Source organism: Ahaetulla prasina, chromosome 17 (genome assembly GCF_028640845.1).
Source record: "Ahaetulla prasina isolate Xishuangbanna chromosome 17, ASM2864084v1, whole genome shotgun sequence".
NCBI lineage: Eukaryota > Metazoa > Chordata > Lepidosauria > Squamata > Colubridae > Ahaetulla > Ahaetulla prasina.
The window spans coordinates 11,633,616-11,655,734 of NC_080555.1; the positions used below are offsets into that span (position 1 = coordinate 11,633,616).

General features: G+C 43.8%; 1 protein-coding gene across 2 annotated transcripts; it reads left to right on the forward strand.

Moving 5' to 3' along the window:
* Positions 1-715: 715 nt before the first annotated feature.
* On the forward strand, positions 716-22,119 carry ITLN1 (intelectin 1). Of its 2 annotated transcripts, none has more exons than XM_058160053.1 (8): positions 716-842; positions 2,792-2,885; positions 10,772-10,927; positions 13,079-13,326; positions 15,260-15,418; positions 15,992-16,112; positions 18,335-18,438; positions 21,846-22,119. In XM_058160053.1, the coding sequence occupies exons 2-8, from the start codon at positions 2,825-2,827 to the stop codon at positions 21,996-21,998; spliced, it is 1,002 nt and encodes a 333-aa protein (XP_058016036.1). In that variant the 5' UTR covers positions 716-842; positions 2,792-2,824; the 3' UTR covers positions 21,999-22,119. The 2 variants fall into 2 exon arrangements, with proteins under 2 accessions (XP_058016036.1, XP_058016038.1); XM_058160055.1 differs by having other exon boundaries at positions 823-953.

Below are 22,119 nucleotides of genomic sequence, written 5' to 3' on the forward strand. Positions count from 1 at the left end.
TTCAAGTAGGAAGATTCTATAGAGGTCATCAGCGGTTATCAGTGGTACCAATACCACTCTGTAAAGCCTTAGTAAGGCCACACCTAGAGTCCTGCATCCAGTTTTGGTCACCACACTATAAAAAAGATGTTGAGAATCTAGAAAGAGTGCAGAGAAGAGCAACCAGGATGATGAGGGGACTGGAGGCTCAAGCATACGGTGAACGGTTGCAGGAACTGGGCCTGGCTGGTCTAGTGAAGAGAAGGACCAGGGGAGACAGGATAGCAATGGTCCAATATCTCAGGGAATGCCCCAGAGAGGAGGAAGGGGGTCAAGCTATTTTCCAAAGCACCTGAAGAATAAGGAAGAATGGATGGAAAGAGATTCAGCCTAGAAATAAAGAGAAATTTCCTGACAATGAGAGCAATCAACTGATGGAACAGAAGTTGCCTTTGGAAGTTGTGGGAGCTTCATCGCTGGAGGCTTTCAAGAAGAGACTGGACTGCCATCTGTCAGAAATGGTGCAGGGTCTCCTGCTTGAGCAAGGGGGTTGGGCTAGATGATCTACAAGGTCCCTTCCAACTCTTGTTATTTTGTTATAATCTGTTAATACAACATCTGCAAGGAAACCACCAAGATTATCCTCTTCGTTGACGTCTCTATTGCCCAAATCCTGTTGCTGAAACCCTTTCGCCTTGTTTGTGCAAACAGACCCTCTTCGTTTCAGGATTTCCTGCTTTTCACTTCCTTGTCTTGACGGGAGGGTAAATTTCGAAATCCAGCTGCCTAATAAAAGTCGAGCGAGAAGACCAGGTTGATTTGAGCTTCCTGTTTCTTCGGGCGAAGCGATCTTCCCCATCCAGGTAAGACAAACCTGTGCTCAGGGCATTTATCAAAGAAGCATCACAGAAACGCTCGTGAAATATAGAAATCAAATGAAACTAAACTAAACTAAAAAAACTAAGATCTGTCAGGTAAGTCAGAAAGGAGAATGGGGGGGGGGTCCATTGTTGGGGTGCAGATGGAAAACCCAGGAACTAGCATGGATTCTGCAATGCACAATACTTACAGCGTGCCTTTTTTATATAGGGTATTTTTTATTTTATTTTATTTATTTTTATTATTTATTTATAGAAAAATGGAGACATTTTTTAAACGGGGATTGCAGGCTGCATTCTCACAGCACGCTCAAGAGCGAAAGACCCGTTGAAGTCCAGCATTCATATTATTAAGTTTCTTATCAATCAATAGAATCAATATTAAGTTTCCTAATATTACAATATTAACCATCATTAAGGGTTTTGGGTTTTTTTCCCCTGATCGAACGCACGGTGAGGTTTGGTTAGTTGCCCTGTACAATTCCAGAACCGAGCCGAGTTCAGTCGTCAGATTAAGCAAGAGGTAAAAATGCAGGCATAGAATTACAGAGACGGAAAGATCCTTGAGGTCACCTAGACCAGCTCTTTGTGTCTCTGCTTCCCATCCAGTGAAGGAGACTCTGTGTTCACTGGATCTGCTGTCAAACTGTTTAGGAAGCTCTTGCTTTCCACTCTTCTTACTGGGAGGGAAGGGACCTTGGAGGTCATCTAGTCCAACCCCCCACCCCCTCACCCCGCCCAAGCAGGAGACCCTACACCATTTCTGACAAACGGCAGCCCAATCTCTTCTTTTTAGAGTTCAATAGTATGGGATATAAAATTAACCTCTAATAAAGCAAATAGAATAACAGGGTTTGAAGGGACCCTGAGGGTTTTCTAGTCCAGCCCTCTGCTGTTAACAGGCCCTGTTAACATTCTGGGTTTACTTTAAGACCTTACTTGCTTCCCAAACCAGTCTTAAATCAGTGCCTTACCTAAATTATGTCTCCCCCCCCCAAAAAAAAATATTTTCATTGCCTTTTACAACCCTCTGCTGTTATTTCTTTTTGTGGCAACATTTCCCAAAGTCTCCATGACTAAAACAGCAGTCTTCAAACTTGGCAGCCTTTAAGACTTGGGGACCTCAACTCCCAGAATTCCCCAGCTAGCATGCACAAGTCTTAAAGTTGCCTTGTTTGGAGACTAACAGATTAACAGAGTTGGAAGGGATCCTATAGGTCATCTACTCCAACCCACCCACCCAAGCAGGAGACCCTACACCATTTCTGACAGGTGGCAGTCCGGTCTCTTCTTGAAAGCCTCCAGGGATGAAGTTCCCACAACTTCCGAAGGCAACTTCTGTTCCATCGGTTGATTGTTCTCACCGTCCATCTAAAAGAATATGGTTTTCTTTTATAAGCCAAACTCATAAGATTATGATCCAAAACAGTCTTGGGGAGTAAATTTATCTTAAAAAGCTGAGTAGCCAAGTACTTTGAGATTAAAATCCTGTTTATTCCTTAAAAAAAAAAAAAGATCTGTTCTTCGGGAAAGTAGGTATCAACTACAATCTTGAACCGCAATTTTTTTTGTTTCCGTGTTTCAACCAGCCTTAAATCAAATAAAACTTTTGGTAATTTGCCAGAAAGGATTTAATATTTTTCTCGGAACTCCTGCGGCAAAATCATCCCCCCCATCCCCCCCCCCCCATCGATTCTGAAAGATTTATTTCACAGCTTAAAACCATTTCAAAACAATTACTGCTGTTTGTTGAACTCTGAGTCTTGGCACCTTCGACAGAATTGGAAAAACAATGGCTGGAAATTGGCAGGAAGACAGATTAGACACAATGTGTGCTTAACTATTACAATCAAACAGTGCCAGTAGCATCTTCTTGTGCAATTGCACCTTTGCACAGATTCTTAACGGGCCCCATCTCTGCTTTTAATTCACAGACAGATTAATTCACATTTTTCTCTGTATCCACCATGAAGTCATTGGCTCTTTTGTTGCTGGTCTGGGCTGCCTTCGCAAAAGCACAACCTGCAGGTGAGTGAGTAATCGGTAGATTTGTGGGGAAGTGGGTTCTCAAAGAATCCCTGAATCCTGGGGCTGGAAGGGACCTTGGAGGTCTTCTAGTCTAACCCCTTACCCAAGGCAAGAGACCATAAAACATCATGGACACATGGCTGCCCAGTTGTCGTGTCCCACTCCTCCGCTGACGGCCGGGTCGGGGAAGTCCGTATCAGGCGTGCCTCTGCAGCTCTGCCAAAGTCCTATCAGAGTTCTCAAGGCAGGCAGGAGACCAGGAAGTGACTTCAGCAATCCAAATTAGACTTTGCCTGACTCAGAGAATGCCAGAAAGCAGATCCTTTATATAGGCCATGGGGTATGGCTCCATGACTCAGCACTTATCCAGGCCTGCCCCTCCCTTCCTTTTGCTGACGTCGCCTCTCAACTCTCCGGAAGTGAGGATCTCTCCAGCCTCCAGCTGTTGGCAATCCTAGCTCATGACTGGCCTCACATTCTTCAGGCTCACATGCTGTGGGGGAGGGGTTTAGTTGCTCCGTTTGCCTGGGCATGGTGCCAGGACTGGGGGCTGAAGGCACGTCAGGCCCTTCGTCTTGCTCGGCCTATCCGGGCATGGTGCCAGGGCTGGGGCCTGGAGGCATGCCAGGACATTCTTCCGAACTATCAGCATCCAGCAGGAGATAAGAGGGGCCCGGCTGCGGCAGGGGGAGCGAGCGAGACACAACACCAGTCTCTTCTTGAAAACCTTCAGTGATGAAGCATTCACAACTTCTGGAGGCAAGTCATTCCACTGGCTAATTGTTCTCACTGTCGGGAAATTTCTCCTTAGTTCCATGTTGCTTCTCTCCTTGATTAGTTTCCACCAGGGGTGAAATGCTACTGGTTCAGAGCGGTTCGGAGGAACCGGTAGTAAAAAAATGCTACTGGTTCGGGGGAACCGGTATTTCCGACAATCAGCTGGGCAATGATCAGCTGTGCTGTGCAATTTACATTAGCCAGAATCGTCGGATTTCCTGCTTTCTAGTTAATCTAAATCGCATGGCAGAGCGGATTCCCCTCCCCCTCGCTATTCTTTGCAGACTCGGAAAGCTTCAAAACAGGGGTGAAATGCTCCTGGTTTGGACCGGATCACCGGATCACGCGATGGGGTGGGTGATGGCGGTGGGTGGCTTGGAGAACTGGTAGCAAAAATCCCTGTCCCCCCACCCCATGCCCAGATGAGCTGCATGATCATCAGAGGGTTTTTTTTTAACTTTTAAAAGCATTTTTTCTTCAGTGGAAAAAATGCTTTTAAAAATTAAAAAAAATGCCTCTGATGATCGCACAGCTCAGCTGGGATCGTCAGAACCTTTTAAAAGCATTTTTTTACAAGCTCTTCAGCCGAAGAGATTGTTAAAAAATGCTCTTAAAAGGTTCTGGCGATCAGGCAACTCAGCTAGAATCGTCAGAACCCTTTAAAAGCATTTTTTCTACAACCTCTTCAGCTGAAGAGGCTGTTTAAAAAAGTGCTTTTAAAGGGTTCTGGCGATCCCAACTGAGTTGCCTGATCATCAGAGGCTTTTAAAAGCATTTTTTTCTATGAGCTCTTCATCAGAAGAGGTTGTAGAAAAAATGCTTTTAAAAGTTAAAAAAAAAACTTGGCCACACCCACCCAGTCACATTCCCCACCACCACCAAACCACGCCCACAGAACTACACAGAAGTACTTTTGTTATGCAAAAGTAATAAATTTTACATTACGCCTCTGCTTCAAAATGTTCATTTTTTAGCGCTGTGCAGGCGCACCTCAAGTCCCCTAGTCCTTCTTTTCATCGAACTAGACATACCCAATTCCTGCAACCGTTCATCATTCTTTTTAGCCTCCAGTCCAGGGTTGAAACCCAGCAGGTTCTGACAGGTTCTGGAGAACCGGTAGCGGAAAGTTTGAGCAGTTCAGAGAACTACAAATACCATCTCTGGCTGGCCCCAGAGTGGGGTAGGAATGGGGATTTTGCAATATCCTTCCCCCAGGAGTGGGGAGGGAATGGGGATTTTGCAGTATCCTTCCCCTGTCACGTCCACCAAGCCACGCCCACCAAGCCACACCACGCCCACCAAGCCACGCCCACAGAACCGGTAGTTTAAAAAAATGGATTTCACCACTGCTCCAGTCCTCTAATCATCTTTGTGTTTCTTCTCTGCATACTTTCTAGAAATTCTTTCAATATTAAAATAATAAGAAATAATTTAAAAAACCGCTTCTTTCATCAATACTCAGCACTGGGTTATATCGCAGGGCAAATTCAGCACAGAAAGCGTGAATTCCGTAGTGTCGCTGGGCACGATAAGGAGAATATGGATCAGAGTATTATCTTGATATGCAAAAATGCATAATTTTGAAAAAATGCACAAACCGGTCTCCTGATTTGCAAAACAGGTGGTCCTCAAAGTTATGACCACAATTCTGGGGCCAGAATTTCCCTTTGGTAAACAAAGTGATTGTCAAAATTGTCACACCAATTTTGTGACCTTTTTTGCCACAGCTGTTGAGTGAATCACACGGTCATTAAGTGAATCTGGCTTTGCTTGTCAGAAGGTCACAAAAGCAGATCACGTGACTCCAGGACATTGCAACCCATTTGATCATGTGACCAAGGGGAAGCAACAACGGCCGTAAGTGTGAAAAACGGTCAGAAGTCACTTTTTCAGTGGTGGTGTAACTTTGAATGGTCACTAAGCGAATGGTTGTTAAGTCGAGGACTACCTGTAGCAACGTCTTGAATGGCAGTTGATGTTCTGTCCCCCCTTGCCTCCGTCTGAGCGATGACTTAATTAGCTGGCACTATCAGCTCTGGCAGCAAACTAGTGAGCGTCTGCCAAGTGACTCTGTTATCTCCCTTGATGCCGATGAGTCACCCAGGAACAAACAGTACTTCAGCTCTTAGTTAAGCAGTTGATTCTGCCTGCTACTAAGAGGCATAGCAGCCCTCGCTGCTTTTATATCCTGTGGGGTGTGGCTCCATGACTCAGCACTTCCTAGGCCTGCCCCACCCCTGCTTCTGTTGTTCCCGCCTCTCCTGCCTACGAAACCTAGGGTCCAGCCAGGCCTGATTGCCATCAGCTGGGTCTGGAGGCGTGGCCTGGGGGGGGAAGAGTCAGGGGATGGAGGCCTCGTTATCTCCTCCACCTGGCCTGCCTCTGGCTCCTGGAGCTGAGCCAGGGAAGCCGGTGCTCCAGAGGTAAGTCCTGACGGCCCTTCCCCCTCACTTTCCAAGTCACTTTCTGGCAGGGGGCCCGGCTTGGGGGGCACAGACACAACACCATCCAAATTGGCCTCCTAACCTGTGAGCCCCCCCTTTCTCTTCTTGGGCAGTGCCCGCCGCCAAGCCCACCGCCCACAGCAAAGCTGGCTGGGGAATTCTGGGAGTTGAAGTCCGCCAGGCTTAAAGTTGCCAAGGTTGGAGACCCCTGTATTAGATAATGTATTAAGTATAAGCATGAATAAAGTGAATACAATTAAAGGGAACATTAGGATAGGGACTGCAGGCACGCTGGCGTTCTTATGCATTATATTATTGAAATTATTATTGAAATTATATGAAAGTAATCAAAGTATCTTTACAATCCCCCGAGGCATGTCACAACATTTGAGCACGCCTAATGTTTGGAAATTGAAAGTTGAAAAATGCGAGACACCCTAATACCAGGAAACATCACCCTGGGTAAAGCAACTGGCACAAAGGGTTTTCAGGAAAAGGACAAACGGAGACGGAGGGATTTGGAGAAATGTGACAAAAAAATGCAACACCAAATTTATTTATCTATCTACAGCCGCCTAGCTCACAAATGGGACTTCGGGTGGCACACAAGGAGACAGCTGACAGTGAAAAAATAAAATTGTAAAAACCATTCAGCTGTTAAAAGATAAATATAAATAAAACCACGGGCTAGTGCCCTCAAGGTCTTACATTTTATTTTATTTTATTTTATTTTATTTATTTATTTTGTCGCAACAGTGTATATAAGCATAAGCATGAAAGTAACTATATAATATATAAGCATATATATATATATATATATATATATATATATATATATATATATATATATATATATATATATATATATATATATATATATATATATATATATATATTTGTTTTCTGAGGTTTTCACGGTGTTTGTATATAGGTCTTTGGTTGTTCGGGTTTTCTCCCGTAAAATTGGAAGTGTCTTGGCGACGTTTCACGAAGTCTCATTCGTCATCTTCAGGCTTCAGCCTGTGCTTCTGGGAGCAATGTGTGATCGCAGCTGTTTCTTCCTTTTAACTGCTAGTGGAGACGATCAGAAGAGCCAGATCACAGCTGCAACATTACTTCAAACCCTCCAATCCACATGCAGACTGACACCCACCACGAAGATGAGCACGCACCACGACACGAAGCCAAACAGCAGCAGTGCAGCTCACCAGCTCAATCTTCTGCAGCACAGATTGACACACTGCCTCCATCACCACAGACCCCAGCCAATCATGAAAACCCCCATCCCATCAGCCCACTCAACAGTTCAAACCCCACTAGCAGTTGAAGAAACAGCTGCGATCACACATTGCCCAGCCATGAAGATGATGACGAGACTTGTCGAACGCCGCCACACTTCCAATTTTACGGAGAAATCAACAACCAAAGACCTATATATATATATATATGTATATATATATATATATATATATATATATATATATATATATATATATATATATATATATATATAGGTCTTTGGTTGTTCGGGTTTTCTCCCGTGTAAAATTGGAAGTGTCTTGGCGACGTTTCACGAAGTCTCATTCGTCATCTTCAGGCTTCAGCCTCGTGTTTGGGAGCAATGTGATCGCAGCTGTTTCTTCCTTTTAACTGCTAGTGGGGTTTGAACTGATTGGGTGGGAGCTTGGCTGTGCTCTGATTGATGGGGGCTCTGATTGGCTGGGGTGTCCTGTGTTGGTGGGGGTTCTAGTCTAGTCTGTGCTGCAGGGGATTTGAGCGTGAGCTGCATAGCTGTTGTTGGCTTTGTGGTCATCTTCAGTGGGTGTCAGTCTGCTGCATGAATGGATTGGAGGGGTTTGAAATGGCTAATGTTGCAGCTGCGGTCTGGCTTCTGGTCCTTGGTCGTGCTTCATGATCAGTGTGGGTTTGGGTCTGCTTTCTGGGTGGATGTGTGGTGGTGACATCCTGTGTGGACCTTGTGAGTGTGGGTCTGGTGTCATTCCTCGTGTTAGGGACTCGTTTGTCAATAAGGGCGGGTTTCCAAATGGCTGGTAGGCGGGAGGTGTCATCTCGTTTGTTCATGCTGTGTGGGCGTTTTTCTATCTCAATGGCTTCTCTGATTATTCTGTTGTTAAAGTGTTCAGTTTTGGCGATAGTTCTGGTCTTTTTAAAGTCAATATCATGTCCTGTGACTTTAAAGTGTTGGACCAGGGAAGAAGTTGGTTCCTCTTTTTTGAATGAGTTCTTGTGTTCTTCAATGCGTGCACTTATTCTTCTGTTGGTTTGTCCAATGTATGTGGTGGGGCAGGCGGTGCATGGGATTTCATATACTCCTTGATTTTCTAACTCAATTTTGTCTTTGGGGTTTCTTAGGATGGTGGATATTTTTCTGTTTGTGCAGAATGCTGTCTTGATGATGTTAAAGTCACAGGACATGATATTGACTTTAAAAACGATGAGAAGATTAATAGTAGTGTAGATTTAGTAAATAGTTTGACAGTGTTGAGGGAATTATTTGTTTAGCAGAGTGATGGCCTTCAGGAAAAAACTATTCTTGTGTCTAGTTGTTCTGATGTGCAGTGCTCTATAGCGTCGTTTTGAGGGTAGGAGTTGAAAGAGTTTATGTCCAGGATGCGAGGGATCTGCAAATATTTTCACGGCCCTCTTCTTGATTCGTGCAGTATACAGGTCCTCAATGGAAGGCAAGTTGGTAGCAATTATTTTTTCTGCAGTTCTAATTATCCTCTGAAGTCTGTGTCTGTCTTGTTGGGTTGCAGAACCGAACCAGACAGTTATAGAGGTGCAAATGACAGACTCAATAATTCCTCTGTAGAACCGAATCAGCAGCTCCTTGGGCAGTTTGAGCTTTCTGAGTTGGCGCAGAAAGAACATTCTTTGTTGTCCTTTTTTAATGATGTTTTTGATGTTAGCTGTCCATTTTAGATCTTGCGATATGATAGAACCTAGAAATTTGCAAGCATGAATTGAATACATAAAGTGAATACAATTAAAGGGAACATTAGGACAGGGACTGTAGGCACACCGGTGCTCTTATGCATTATATTATTGAAATTATTATTGAAATTATAATACAGCAGTTCATTTAGTGACCGTTCAAAGTTACAAAAGCACTGACAAAAGTGACTTACGACCGTTTTTCACACTTACGACCGTTGCAGCATCCCCATGGTCACGCGAACAAAATTCAGATGCTGGGCCACTGGCATGTACTTATAACAGTTGCAGTGTCCCGGGGTCATCTGACAAGCAAAGTCAACGGGGAAGCCAGATTCATTAAACAACCGTGTTACTAACTTAACTCCTGCAGCGATTCACTTAACAACTGTGGCAAGAAAGGCTGTATAATGGGTCAAAACTCACCACCACCGTCTCACTAAGCAATAGAAACGTTTGGGCTCCATGCTGGTCGTAAGTCGAGGACTACTAATGGAAACGAACCAAGGAGAGAAGCAACCTGGAATTAGGGAGAAACTTCCTAACAGTGAGGACAATTGACCAGTGGAACAGCTTGCCACCAGAAGTCATGGGTGCTCCATCCCTGGAGGTTTTTAAGAACAGCCTAGACAGTCACTCGTCTGGAATAGTTTAGGGTCTCCTGCTTGAACAAGAGGTTGGATTAGAACAGGGGTCTCCAACCTTGGTCACTTTAAGACTTGTGGACTTCAACTTGAAGTTGACGTCCACAACTTGGTTGAACCCCACAAGTTTAAAGTTTAAAGTTGGTCACTTTAAGACTTGTGGACTTCAACTTGACGTCCACAACTTGAGTTGAAGTACAGAAGTCTTAAAGTGGCCAAGGTTGGAGACCTCTGGACTAGAAGCCCTCCAAGGTCCCTTCCAGCTCATTCATTCTATTCTACTACCTGCAGTCTTATCTTTTTAATATTATCAGCCGCCCCGACTCAGACCCAGTGAACAAACCAAATAGAAGTAATGCCCAGGGGCCCAATGGGCAGCAATGAGCTGCTGATTCAGTTCTACAGAGGAATTATTGAGTCTGTCATTTGCACCTCTAGAACTGTCTGGTTCGGTTCTGCAACCCAACAAGAAAAACACAGACTTCAGAGGATAATTAGAACTGCAGAAAAAATAATTGCTACCAACCTGCCTTCCATTGAGGACCTGTATACTGCACGAATCAAGAAGAGGGCCGTGAAAATATTTACAGATCCCTCGCATCCTGGACATAAACTGTTTCAACTCCTACCCTCAAAACGACGCTATAGAGCACTGCACATCAGAACAACTAGACACAAGAACAGTTTTCCCCCGAAGGCCATCACTCTGCTAAACAAATAATTCCATCAACACCGTCAAACTATTTACTGAATCTGCACTACTATTAATCTTCTCATAGTTCCCATCACCAATCTCTTTCCATTTATGACTGTATGACTATAACTTGTTGCTGACAATCCTTATGATTTATATTGATATATTGACCATCAATTGTGTTGTAAATGTTGTACCTTGATGAACGTATCTTTTCTTTTAAGTACACTGAGAGCATATGCACCAAGACAAATTCCTTGTGTGTCCAATCACATTTGGCCAACAAAAAAAAAATTCTATTCTATTCTATTCAATGAATAAAGAATATCCTTCTGGCTTGTTTGTTGAGTTTACGCTTTGTTGTCTTGACAGCCAGCGGCAGCTGCGTCCCCACAGCCAAGCAAGATCTGCTAGATCTCCTGCGGAAATGGGAAACGGGGTCTTCTTGCCAACCCTCCAAGCCAGGCAGTCCCCAGAAGCTGTACGGGAGTTGCAAGGACATCAAGGCTGCCCTTCCAGAGGCTTCAGGTAAGCAAAGGGCCTCTGTGGCTCAGACTGGTAAGACAGTCTGTTATTAACAGCAGCTGCCTGCAATTACTGCAAGTTCAAGTCCCACCAGGCCCAAGGTTGACTCAGCCTTCCATCCTTTATAAGGTAGGTAAAATGAGGACCCAGATTGTTGGGGGCAATAAGTTGACTTTGTATATAATATACAAATGGATGAAGACTATTGCTTGACATAGTGTAAGCCGCCCTGAGTCTTCAGAGACGGGCGGGATATAAATGCAAATTAAAAAAAAAGATAGAGATAGATGAGATAGATTAGATAGATAGATGATAGATAGATAGACAGATAGACAGACAGACAGACAGACAGACAGACAGACAGACAGACAGACAGACAGATAGATAGATAGATAGATAGATAGATGGGCCTCTGGTGGCTCAGGCTGGTAAAACAGTCTGTTACAAACACAGCTGCTTGCAATTACTGCAGGTTCAAGTCCCACCAGGCCCAAGGTTGACTCAGCCTTCCATCCTTTATAAGGTAGGTAAAATGAGGACCCAGATTGTTGGGGGCAATAAAAGTTGACTTTGTATATAATATACAAATGGATGAAGACTATTGCTTAACACAATGTAAGCCGCCCTGAGTCTTCAGAGACGGGCGGGATATAAATGCAAATTAAAAAAAAAGATAGAGATAGATGAGATAGATTAGATAGATAGATGATAGACAGATAGACAGATAGACAGACAGACAGACAGACAGATAGATAGATAGATAGATGATAGATAGATAGATAGATAGATAGATAGATAGATAGATAGATAGATAGATAGATAGATAGATGGGCCTTTGGTGGCTCAGGCTGGTAAGACAGTCTATTACAAACACAGCTGCTTGCAATTACTGCAGGTTCAAGTCCCACCAGGCCCCAAGGTTGACTCAGCCTTCCATCCTTTATAAGGTAGGTAAAATGAGGACCCAGATTGTTGGGGGCAATAAGTTGACTTTGTATATAATATACAAATGGATGAAGACTATTGCTTAACACAATGTAAGCCGCCCTGAGTCTTCGGAGAAGGGCGGGATATAAATGTAAATAAAAATAAAAATAAATAAAATAAAATAAAGGGTCCACTTCAGCCTCATCAAATCTTCTCTCGCTTCTGGGTAATTTCGATCCATCATAAACTCCTTTGCGATAAACGCGTCTCTCCCTCCGGTTTCCACATACACACACACACACACTCGTGCAACACAATTTGCAAGAGAGCGGCAAAAAGGTCACAATAATTGGCCGCAAATAGAGGGTTTGAAGGCCAACCTTGTCTTGATGGGCTTTGGGAGGCACGGCGAAAAGGGAGGTGGGGGCTTTGACTTCACGGTCTGCTGTTTTGATTTTATGACACACACACCTAATGGACAACCCTGCCATGGTCAATCTGTATTGACCAGGGCAGTATTAGTATCGAAGGAGAGGAGGAGGAAAGAAGGAAGAGGAGGAAGACAAATGGAGGGGGAGGGAGAGGGAGGAGGCGAAAGAAGAAAGAAGGAGGAGGACAAATGGAGGAGGAGGAGAGAGGAGAGGAGGACGGGGAGGAGGAAGAAAGGAGGAGGGAAGGAGAGGAGGACGGGAAAGAGGAGGAGGAAGGAAGGAGGAGGAAGAGGACAAATGAAGGGAAAGGAAGAGAAGGAAGGAGAGGCAGAGGGAGGAGGGAGGAGGAGGGAAGAAGAGGAGGAGGAGGCAAGGAAGAAGACTGTGGGGTCCTTGAACTTCTTTTTAGCCCCCAGATGTTTCATTATCCAACCAGGTAACAGCCTCAGTGCTAGAAGGGAAGGAGGAGGAGGAGGAGGAGGAGGAGGAGGAGGAGGAGGGCATTTTGAAATGTCAACAATTGAGCATATATACACATACATACATACATACCGTAGTTTAATACTCTGAGGATGTCAACAGATGGCTGACAAAAGTTTAGTAGAACAAAATTTTATTTATTTTAGTTCTGGAGCTCGCAGAATGTCTGTTTTTTATTTTACAAATATACCTGGAACTCGTGTTTTTAGAATAGTTTGTAATATATATATATATATATATATATATATATATATATATATATATATATATATATATATATATATATATATATATATATATATCTGCGGTGTGGCAGATGGCCTGTATACCCTGATGAGTGAAGATGGTGAGGTCTACCAGACCTTCTGCGACATGTCCACCAACGGAGGCGGCTGGACGCTGGTGGCCAGTGTCCATGAGAACAACATCTTCGGGAAATGCACCGTTGGCGATCGCTGGTCCAGCCAGCAAGGGAGCAGTCCCAACTACCCCGATGGAGACGGAAACTGGGCCAACAATAACACCTTTGGGTCCGCCATAGCAGCCACGAGCGACGACTACAAGGTAGGAGGAACTCATTGGAGGGGAGAGGAAAGCGAAGCAAACTTTTTAAAGAAAAAAAATGGGCCTTTTTCAGCCACAGGCCGAAATCAGTCTCAAAGAGTTGGTAGCAACAGGCAACGCTGGGTTATGTTTCATATTTGGTGCAAAAAACAGCGGATGTCCATCCACTGTCATTGATGATGCCCTCAACATCAGTGGCCCCCTTGAATCGAAATGCGGTATGTCCGAAGATGACCAGAGAGGCCAGTCTGGGCACAGAATGTCCTGACTCGTGTTGGGTTGGGCACACGGGGCTGTAGACTTATGCAACAACAAGAATAGAATAGAATAGAATAGAATAGAATAGAATAGAATAGAATAGAATAGAATAGAATAGAATAGAATAGAATAGAATAATGGACTGGACTGGACTGGAAAGAATAGAATAGAATTAGAATAGGATAGGATAGGATAGGATAGGATAGGATAGGATAGGATAGGATAGGATAGGATAGGATAGGATAGGATAGGATAGGATAGGATAGGATAGGATAGAATAATGGACTGGACTGGAAAGAATAGAATTAGAATTAGAATTAGAATTAGAATTAGAATTAGAATTAGAATTAGAATAGAATAGAATAGAATAGAATAGAATAGAATAGAATAGAATAGAATAATGGACTGGACTGGACTGGAAAGAATAGAATTAGAATTAGAATTAGAATTAGAATTAGAATTGAAATAGAATAGAATAGAATAGAATTAGAATTAAATTATAATAGAATAGAATAGAATAGAATAGAATAGAATTAGAATTAGAATTAAATTAAAATAGAATAGAATTAGAATTAGAATTAAATTAGAATAGAATAGAATAGAATTAGAATTAAATTAGAATAGAATAGAATTAGAATTAGAATTAAATTAGAATAGAATAGAATAGAATTAGAATTAGAATAGAATAGAATAGAATAGAATTTTTTATTGGCCAAGTGTGATTGGACACTTTATGGACTCCACATTATGGAGTCTTAATGGAGAACCAGTTAAATAGGAGCCAGCTGTGTGCGGCGGCAGCCAAAAAAGCCAACGCAATCTAAATTGCATTAACAGGGAGATACAATTAAGACCAAGGGAGGTGCTAACTCCACTCTATAAAACCTTAGTAGGGCCACAACTAGAATACCGCATCCAATTTTGATCACCAAACTGTAAAAAAGATGTCGAGACTCTAGAACCGGGATGGCGAACCTATGGCATGGGTGCTAGAAGTGGCCTACAGAGCCCTCTCTGTGGGCACATGTGCCGTCGCCATCTGCTCTCTTCTGGGTTCTAGCACGCGCGATGTTCTGTCCCCCTCGCCTCAGTCCGAGCGATGACTTAATTAGCCGGCAACTATCAGCTTCTGGCAGCAAACTAGCAAGTGTATGCCAAGTGTCTCTGTTATCTCTCTTGATGCCGATGAGTCAACCAGGAACAAACAGTACTTCAGCTCTAGTTAAGCAGTTGATTTGCTTGCCACTAAGTGGTATAGCAGCCCTTGCTGCTTTTATATCCTGTGGGGTGTGGCTCCATGCCTCAGCACTTCCTAGGCCTGCCCCACCCCTGCTTCTGTTGTTCCTGCCTCTCCTGCCTACGAAACCTAGGGTCCAGCCAGGCCTGATTGCCATCAGCCGGGTCTGGAGGCGTGGCCTGGGGGGGAAAGAGTCAGGAGATGGAGGCCTCATTATCTCCTCCACCTGGCCTGCCTCTGGCTCCTGGAGCTGAGCCAGGGAAGCCGGTGCTCCCAAGGTAAGTCCTGACGGCCCTTCCCCCTCACTTTCCGAGTCACTTTCTGGCAGGGCCCCCGGCTCGGGGGACGCAAACACAACACGCGAGTTCCTCAAAGGGTCTTAGAAGGGGACTCTTGAACTGCCCTCCAATGTTCTCCGTGGTGTCTCCTCTTTTCCAGAACCCAGGCTACTACGCTCTTATAGCCGGAGATGTCTCCATATGGCATGTTCCCAACAACACCCCAATGAAGAAATGGCAGGACGTTTCCTTCTTGAGATACCACACCGAGACAAGCTTCTTGGCTGAACAAGGGGGTAACCTTCTCCGGCTCTATGAGGTGAGCCCAACCAACCTGATCTTTCTGCCTGTTGACTCACCAAATATGAGCACGTTCATCTCTTGGACCTAATGTGGCTGATCCTAAAATGCTAAATATGCCTTGGCTGGTTTGTTGGTTGGTTGGTTGGTTGGTTGGTTGGTTGGTTAATTGACTGACTGAACTTTAGGCTTTGGTGGTTGGTTGAGAGACCACCAGAATCCCAGAACTGTGTCTTAGAACTAGGAAGGAGAAGAAGATATCTCAAAAGAGGATCAAAGCCAACTATCTCCATCTTCTAGTTCAGGGGTCTTCAACCTTGGCAACTTTAAGCCTGGAGGACTTCAGCTCTCAGAATTCCACAGCCAGCGTTGCCAAGGTTGGAGACCCCTGTTCTAGTTGGACCTTCATTTGGTCATCGTGGTCCAAGAAGTCACCGTAAATTAAAGCTCAGTTTTGATGACTGGGCCTTGGTTCATCTCAGAGTCCTACAACCGGGTTGAAGAGGATACCATAAAACCTCTTCATCTTCTGCCTGCTTTGCTGATGGACCGGTCATGCATGGAAATAATCCAGCTGTGATTTGCTTTCCAGAAACACCCGGTGAAATATGGCGCTGGCAGCTGTCCAAAAGATAACGGCCCGGCTATCCCTGTTGTTTATGATGTTGGTGATGCCCAGAAGACTTCAGAATTGTACTCTCCCCATGGACGGGGTAAGCATCCTTGCCTCGGTTAGAGGGCTGACCCACAGTATGGGGGGTTTGACCACCCGTGGCTCCTAGGCTGGGACATCCTCTTTTGAAGCTAAGATCCAGGAAGAAGACAAAGAAAGGGTCTCCTTTCCAAAATTGGTGGCTGTTGTGTCTTTGGCTCCTGAGCCTGGCCTCCTGGCAGAGAGTGACTCAGAGAATGAGGGGGAAGAGCTGACAGGGCTTCCCTCTGCAGGACCTTCCTCTCTGGCTCCACTCCAGGTCCCAGAGGCAGGCCAGGTGGAGGAGATGACGAGGCCTCTTTCTCCCGCACCTTCCCCCTCCCAGGCAACGCCTCAAGACCCAGCTGCTGACAATCAGTCCTGGTTAAATCCCAGCCATCACAGAAAGGAGAGGCAGGAACAACAAAAGAAGGGGTGAGGCAGGCCTAGAGAGTGCTGAGTCACGGAGCCACACTCCACAGGGTATAAAAGCAGGAGGAGCTGCTCTATAGCTTCTTGTGATGGACAAAAACTGACTCTTGGAAACTTTGGCTGCAATATTTCGAGACTAAGAATTTGGCTTCTGGATTTCTGTTTATTAACTGCATTTATGCTGGCTTCTAAGGAGATAAGAGAACTTGGCAGGCAATTGCAGGTTCGTTGCCAGAACTGATATCTGTCGTAGGAATAAATTGCTGGCAGATATAGTCAGCTCGCGTGTCTTCTTGGTTGTGGTTGGGGGTGGGGGGGACAGAACAGTGGCCCAGTTCCAATAGCTTCTTAAATATTTCCAGTGTTGAAGCATTCACAACTTCTGGAGGCAAGTTGTTCCACTGATTAATTGTTCTAACTGTCAGGAAATTTCTCCTTAGTTCTAAGTTGCTTCTCTCCTTGATTAGTTTCCACCCATTGGTTCTTGTTCTACCCTCAGGTGCTTTGGAGAATAGCTTGACTCCCTCTTCTTTGGGGCAGCCCCTGAGATATTGGAAGACTGCTATCACGTCTCCCCTAGTCCTTCTTTTCATTAAACTAGACATACCCAGTTCCTGCAACCGTTCTTCATATGTTTTAGCCTCCAGTCCCCTCATCATCTTTGTTGCTCTTCTCTGCACTCTTTCTAGAGTCTCAACACCTTTTTTACATTGTGGCGACCAAAACTGAATGCAGGATTCCAAGTGTGGCCTTACCAAGGCATTATAAAGTGGCATTAACACTTCACCTGATCTTGATTCTATCCCTCTGTTGATGCAGCCCAGAACTGTGTTGGCTTTTTTGGCAGCTGCTGCACACGGCTGGCTCATATTTAAATGGTTGTCCACTAGGACTCCAAGATCCCTATCACAGGTACTACTATTGAGCAAGGTACCACATATACGGTACCTGTGCATTTGGTTTTTCTTGCCTAAATTTAGAACCTCACTTTTTTCACCCTTGAATTTTATTTTGTTGGATAGCGCCCAATGTTCAAGTCTGTCAAGATCCTTCTGTATCTTAAGCCCATCTTCCGGAGTGTTGGCTATTCCTGCTAGCTTGGTGTCGTCTGCAGATATGATGAGTTCCCCATCTATCCCCTCATCCAAATCATTGATGAAGATGCTGAAGAGTACTGGGCCTAAAACAGAGCCTTGGGGTACTCCACTGCATACTTCCCTCCATGTGGATGTAGTTCCGTTGAGGACTACATGTTGAGTGCGGTTGGTCAGCCAGTTACGGATCCATCTGATGGTGATGCTGTCTAACCCACATTTTTTCTATTTTATCAAATAGTAGGTTATGGTCTCCTTTATCAAATGCCTTACTGAAGTCCAAGTAAATTATATCAACAGCATTCCTCTGGTCCACTAATTTTGTCACTTCATCAACGAATGCAAAGTTGAGATGGTTTAGAAAGCAGATTGAGGCTAATGATGTATCTTCTTATCTTGGGGGGAGATTTTGTACCCCCTCCCAAAGTCCAGCTGTTAAGAAAAAGTAATAGGAAGAGTCTGGCAAACTTGACCACTGCAAGAAGGGTGGACTTCAAGTCCCAGAATTCCCCAGTCAGCATGGTTTAAGAGAGGTGGACTTTGACTCCCAGAATTCCCCAGCCTTCTTGCTTCAAGATGGGTGGACGCCAGCTCACCAACATGCTGTGGGGAATGCTGGGAGTTGAAGTCCCAGATTGTCGACGCTCATCAACCAAGATTGTGAATATAATTACGATCCTCCCAACCGCATTGAGTATCTCTCTCTTCTGCTTCTCAGGTGAATTTGTCTCTGGCTTCATTCAATTCCGGGTGTTTAATAATGAAAAGGCAGCATTGGCTCTCTGCTCTGGCGTTAAACTCACCGGTTGCAACTCGGAACATGTGAGTATCCCAGCCTTCCCAATAAACACTGTGTCAACATCCAGCTAGAGCAGCGGTTCTCAACCTGTGGGTCGGGACCCCGTTGGGGGTCGAATGACGATTTGCCAGGGGTCGCCTAAGACCATCGGAAATATGGGAAGTATACTTGCGAGCCGAAGAATCGCGCTCCAATGGTTGACTCCACAAGCCAGCTGCAGGCTCTTCAAATCGCTAGCCGAATTCGGCTTCAGGCGTGACGAATTAAAAAAGAGAGAAATCTTTGCTCCGATGTCTCCCTCTCAAGCCAGCTGCAATCACTCCCAATCGCTAGCCTCATCTGGCTTCAGGCGCCATAAACTTAATAGGGGAGGAGTCTCCGCTTTAATGCCTCCGTCCTCAAGGCAATCGCAAGCAGTTCAGATCGCTAGCCAAGACGGCTTCAGGCGCGATAAATTCAAAACGAAAATAATTTTATGGTTGGGGTCGCCACATCGTGTGGAATTGTATTAAAGGGGTGGCAGCACTATAAAGGTTGAGAACCACTGAGCTAGAGTATCCAAATAAAAGTCCAGGATCATTTCATTTCTGAAAACCTTTATGTTTATTGAATATGTGGCGTGGTAATGGTGAAGTAAAACTAACTCTGAAATTCCAAAGCATCAGAACATAATATTGAAGAAGGGTTTTCCCAGCCAAACCCCCAGATTTCCATGTAGCTCATGTAAACAAGTTTTCTTTCTTATCGTTGTGACCCAGGCCCAAGTAGGTAGCAATAAACTTAGTCCGCGGAAAAACAAACTTTATTCGAACAGTTGAACATCGTTCAACTCAAAGTAAAACAAATGCCTCCCAACACAAATTCCTCCGTTATCTCACAAACCTTGGTCCAATGAGGCAAACTGCCAATGGCCCTTCCTGGCAAACGTCCAGAAGCCACAAAAACAAAGATGTAGACGAAGCAGAAGACGGAGCTACAACATTGTTTTCCGGCAAAGCTGAAACGTCGTTGCTAGTCTCTTTTAAGCCTTATGGGAGGGGCCAATCATCTCTTGGCCCTACTCCCTAGTCGTCCTCTTTGCTTGAGCTGCTCTTGCCTTCTGGCAGCTCTTCTCATGCGTGCATTAGGAACAGGCTCCTCCTGTTCCTCTGCCTCACTACTGTCAGCCTCTGGAGGCTCTGGAGTCCACACCTCACTCCTCGATGGCCCTGGCCTCACCTCAGCCTCATGCTGTCCGACTCCGTTGCCAGCTTTGTAGGCTGCTGAAGGACCACAACACTTATAGGAACCATCTGCCTTCTTCTTCACACCTGTTAAAATGTCCTTGAAAAGCTTCCAGACTCCCCTCGCCAGCTTCAGTGGAACTGGAGAAGTTTCGTTTCTCTAACTAACCCATTCGTAATCAACACCTTCCACACTCACCCCCACCTTTCTTTAAAGGCAAGATGAAACGAAAAGGCACATAGCTGCCACATTTTTCACTTTTGACACACGGCCTGACACACATGTAAGTCAGGGACTTACATACTTCCTTTTTTTTTTTGGAAATTTTTTTACTTTTTAATACAAACAAACATAAAAGCATCTTCAGATACAGTGTGTCGGTAGGTTGATTACAAATCTTTTGTGCAATTTCAACATATACTTATTATTAATTTGTAGAATAGAATAGAATAGAATAGAATAGAATAGAATAGAATAGAATAGAATAGAATAGAATAGAATAGAATAGAATTTTTTATTGGCCAAGAGTGATTGGACACACAAGGAATTTGTCTTGGTGCATATGCTCTCAGTGTATATAAAAGAAAAGATACCTTCATCAAGGTACGGAATAGAATGGAATAGAATAATAGAATAGAATAGAATAGAACAGAACAGAATAGAATAATATATACAGTAGAATGGAATAGAATGAATAGAATAGAATAGAATAGAATAGAATAGAATAGAATAGAATAGAATAGAATAGAATAGAATAGAAGAATAGAATTTTTATTGGCCAAGAGTGATTGGACACACAAGGAATTTGTCTTGGTGCATATGCTCTCAGTGTATATAAAAGAAAAGATACCTTCATCAAGGTACGGAATAGAATGGAATAGAATAATAGAATAGAATAGAATAGAACAGAACAGAACAGAATAGAATAGAATAATATATACAGTAGAATGGAATGGAATGGAATAGAATAGAATAGAATAGAATAGAATAGAATAGAATAGAATAGAATAGAATAGAATAGAATAGAATAGAATAGAATAGAATAGAATTTTTTATTGGCCAAGTGTGATTGGACACACAAGGAATTTGTCTTGGTGCATACGCTCTCGGTGTACATAAAAGAAAAGATACCTTCATCAAGGTACGGAATAGAATGGAATAGAATAATAGAATAGAATAGAATAGAATAGAATAGAATAGAACAGAACAGAATAGAATAGAATAATATATACAGTAGAATGGAATGGAATGGAATGGAATGGAATAGAATAGAATAGAATAGAATAGAATAGAATAGAATAGAATAGAATAGAATAGAATTTTTTATTGGCCAAGTGTGATTGGACACACAAGGAATTTGTCTTGGTGCAGAGGCTCTCAGTGTATGATAATATGTATCCAAATGTTTTAATCAATTGATCCTTTAATTAACTATGATATTTCATTCTCTCATTTCACAGAAATTATTCTAAATTAATATTTTATCTTATTACATCATTCATTCCATCATCTTAAATCAATTGTATCATTCAATGGTTCTTTCCTTATAAAAACCTCTCTCAAATATTTTTTTAACGTATTTTTCCTTCTAGCCATTACATACATCCTTTTGAGCTGTGCTTTTCATTCCTAGAATTCAGAATTCCTAGAATGCTAGATTTATGTGTGTGTGTGTGTGTGATAGTTTTGCACCCTGTCATCCATGCACACAGCGGCATTTCAGAACATTTTTTTTAAAATTTGCATTTATATCCCGCCCTTCTCCGAAGACTCAGGGCAGCTTACACTATGTCAAGCAATAGTCTTCATCCATTTGTATATTATATACAAAGTCAACTTATTGCCCCCAACAATCTGGGTCCTCATTTTATCTACCTTATAAAGGATGGAAGGCTGAGTCAACCTTGGGCCTGGTGGGGCTTGAACCTGCAGTAACTGCAAGCAGCTGCTGTTAATAACAGGCTGCATTAGCCTGTTGAGCCACCAGAGGCCCATAGAATCCTCGGGCTGGAAGGGACCTTGGAGGTCCTCTAGTCCAACCCACTGCTCGAGCAGGAGAATCTATACCATTTCAGACAGATGGCTGTCCAAATCTCTTCTTGGGAAACCTTCAATTTTTGGAGAACTTCTGGAGGCACTGATTAATTGTTGTCACTTTCAGGAAATACACAAGAGGCTTAACTCTCTTCCTTCCTTCCTTCCTTAGCACTGCATTGGAGGAGGGGGCTTTTTCCCAGAAGGAAACCCCCGTCAATGTGGTGACTTTGCCGGCTTTGACTGGGATGGCTACGGGACTCACCGCGGATGGAGCACTTCGAAAACCATCGTGGACGCAGCCGTGCTGATCTTCTACCGCTGAGCGGCCGAGTCAGAATCCGGAGACGAAGGCGCCTGTTCTCCCGGAACAGAGAAATTTATGATTAAAACACACAATCTGACAACGCTATGCAACAAAAATAAAAGCAGCACATTAAAATTTG

Bases quoted from the DNA above. Each gene is read 5' to 3' on its own strand.
- ITLN1 (XM_058160053.1), top strand. From the start codon at position 2,825: ATGAAGTCATTGGCTCTTTTGTTGCTGGTCTGGGCTGCCTTCGCAAAA. The intron at 2,886-10,771 runs GTGAGTGAGTAA...TTGTCTTGACAG, and splicing joins CGCAAAAGCACAACCTGCAG to CCAGCGGCAGCTGCGTCCCC. The intron at 15,419-15,991 runs GTGAGCCCAACC...TTTGCTTTCCAG, and splicing joins ACCTTCTCCGGCTCTATGAG to AAACACCCGGTGAAATATGG.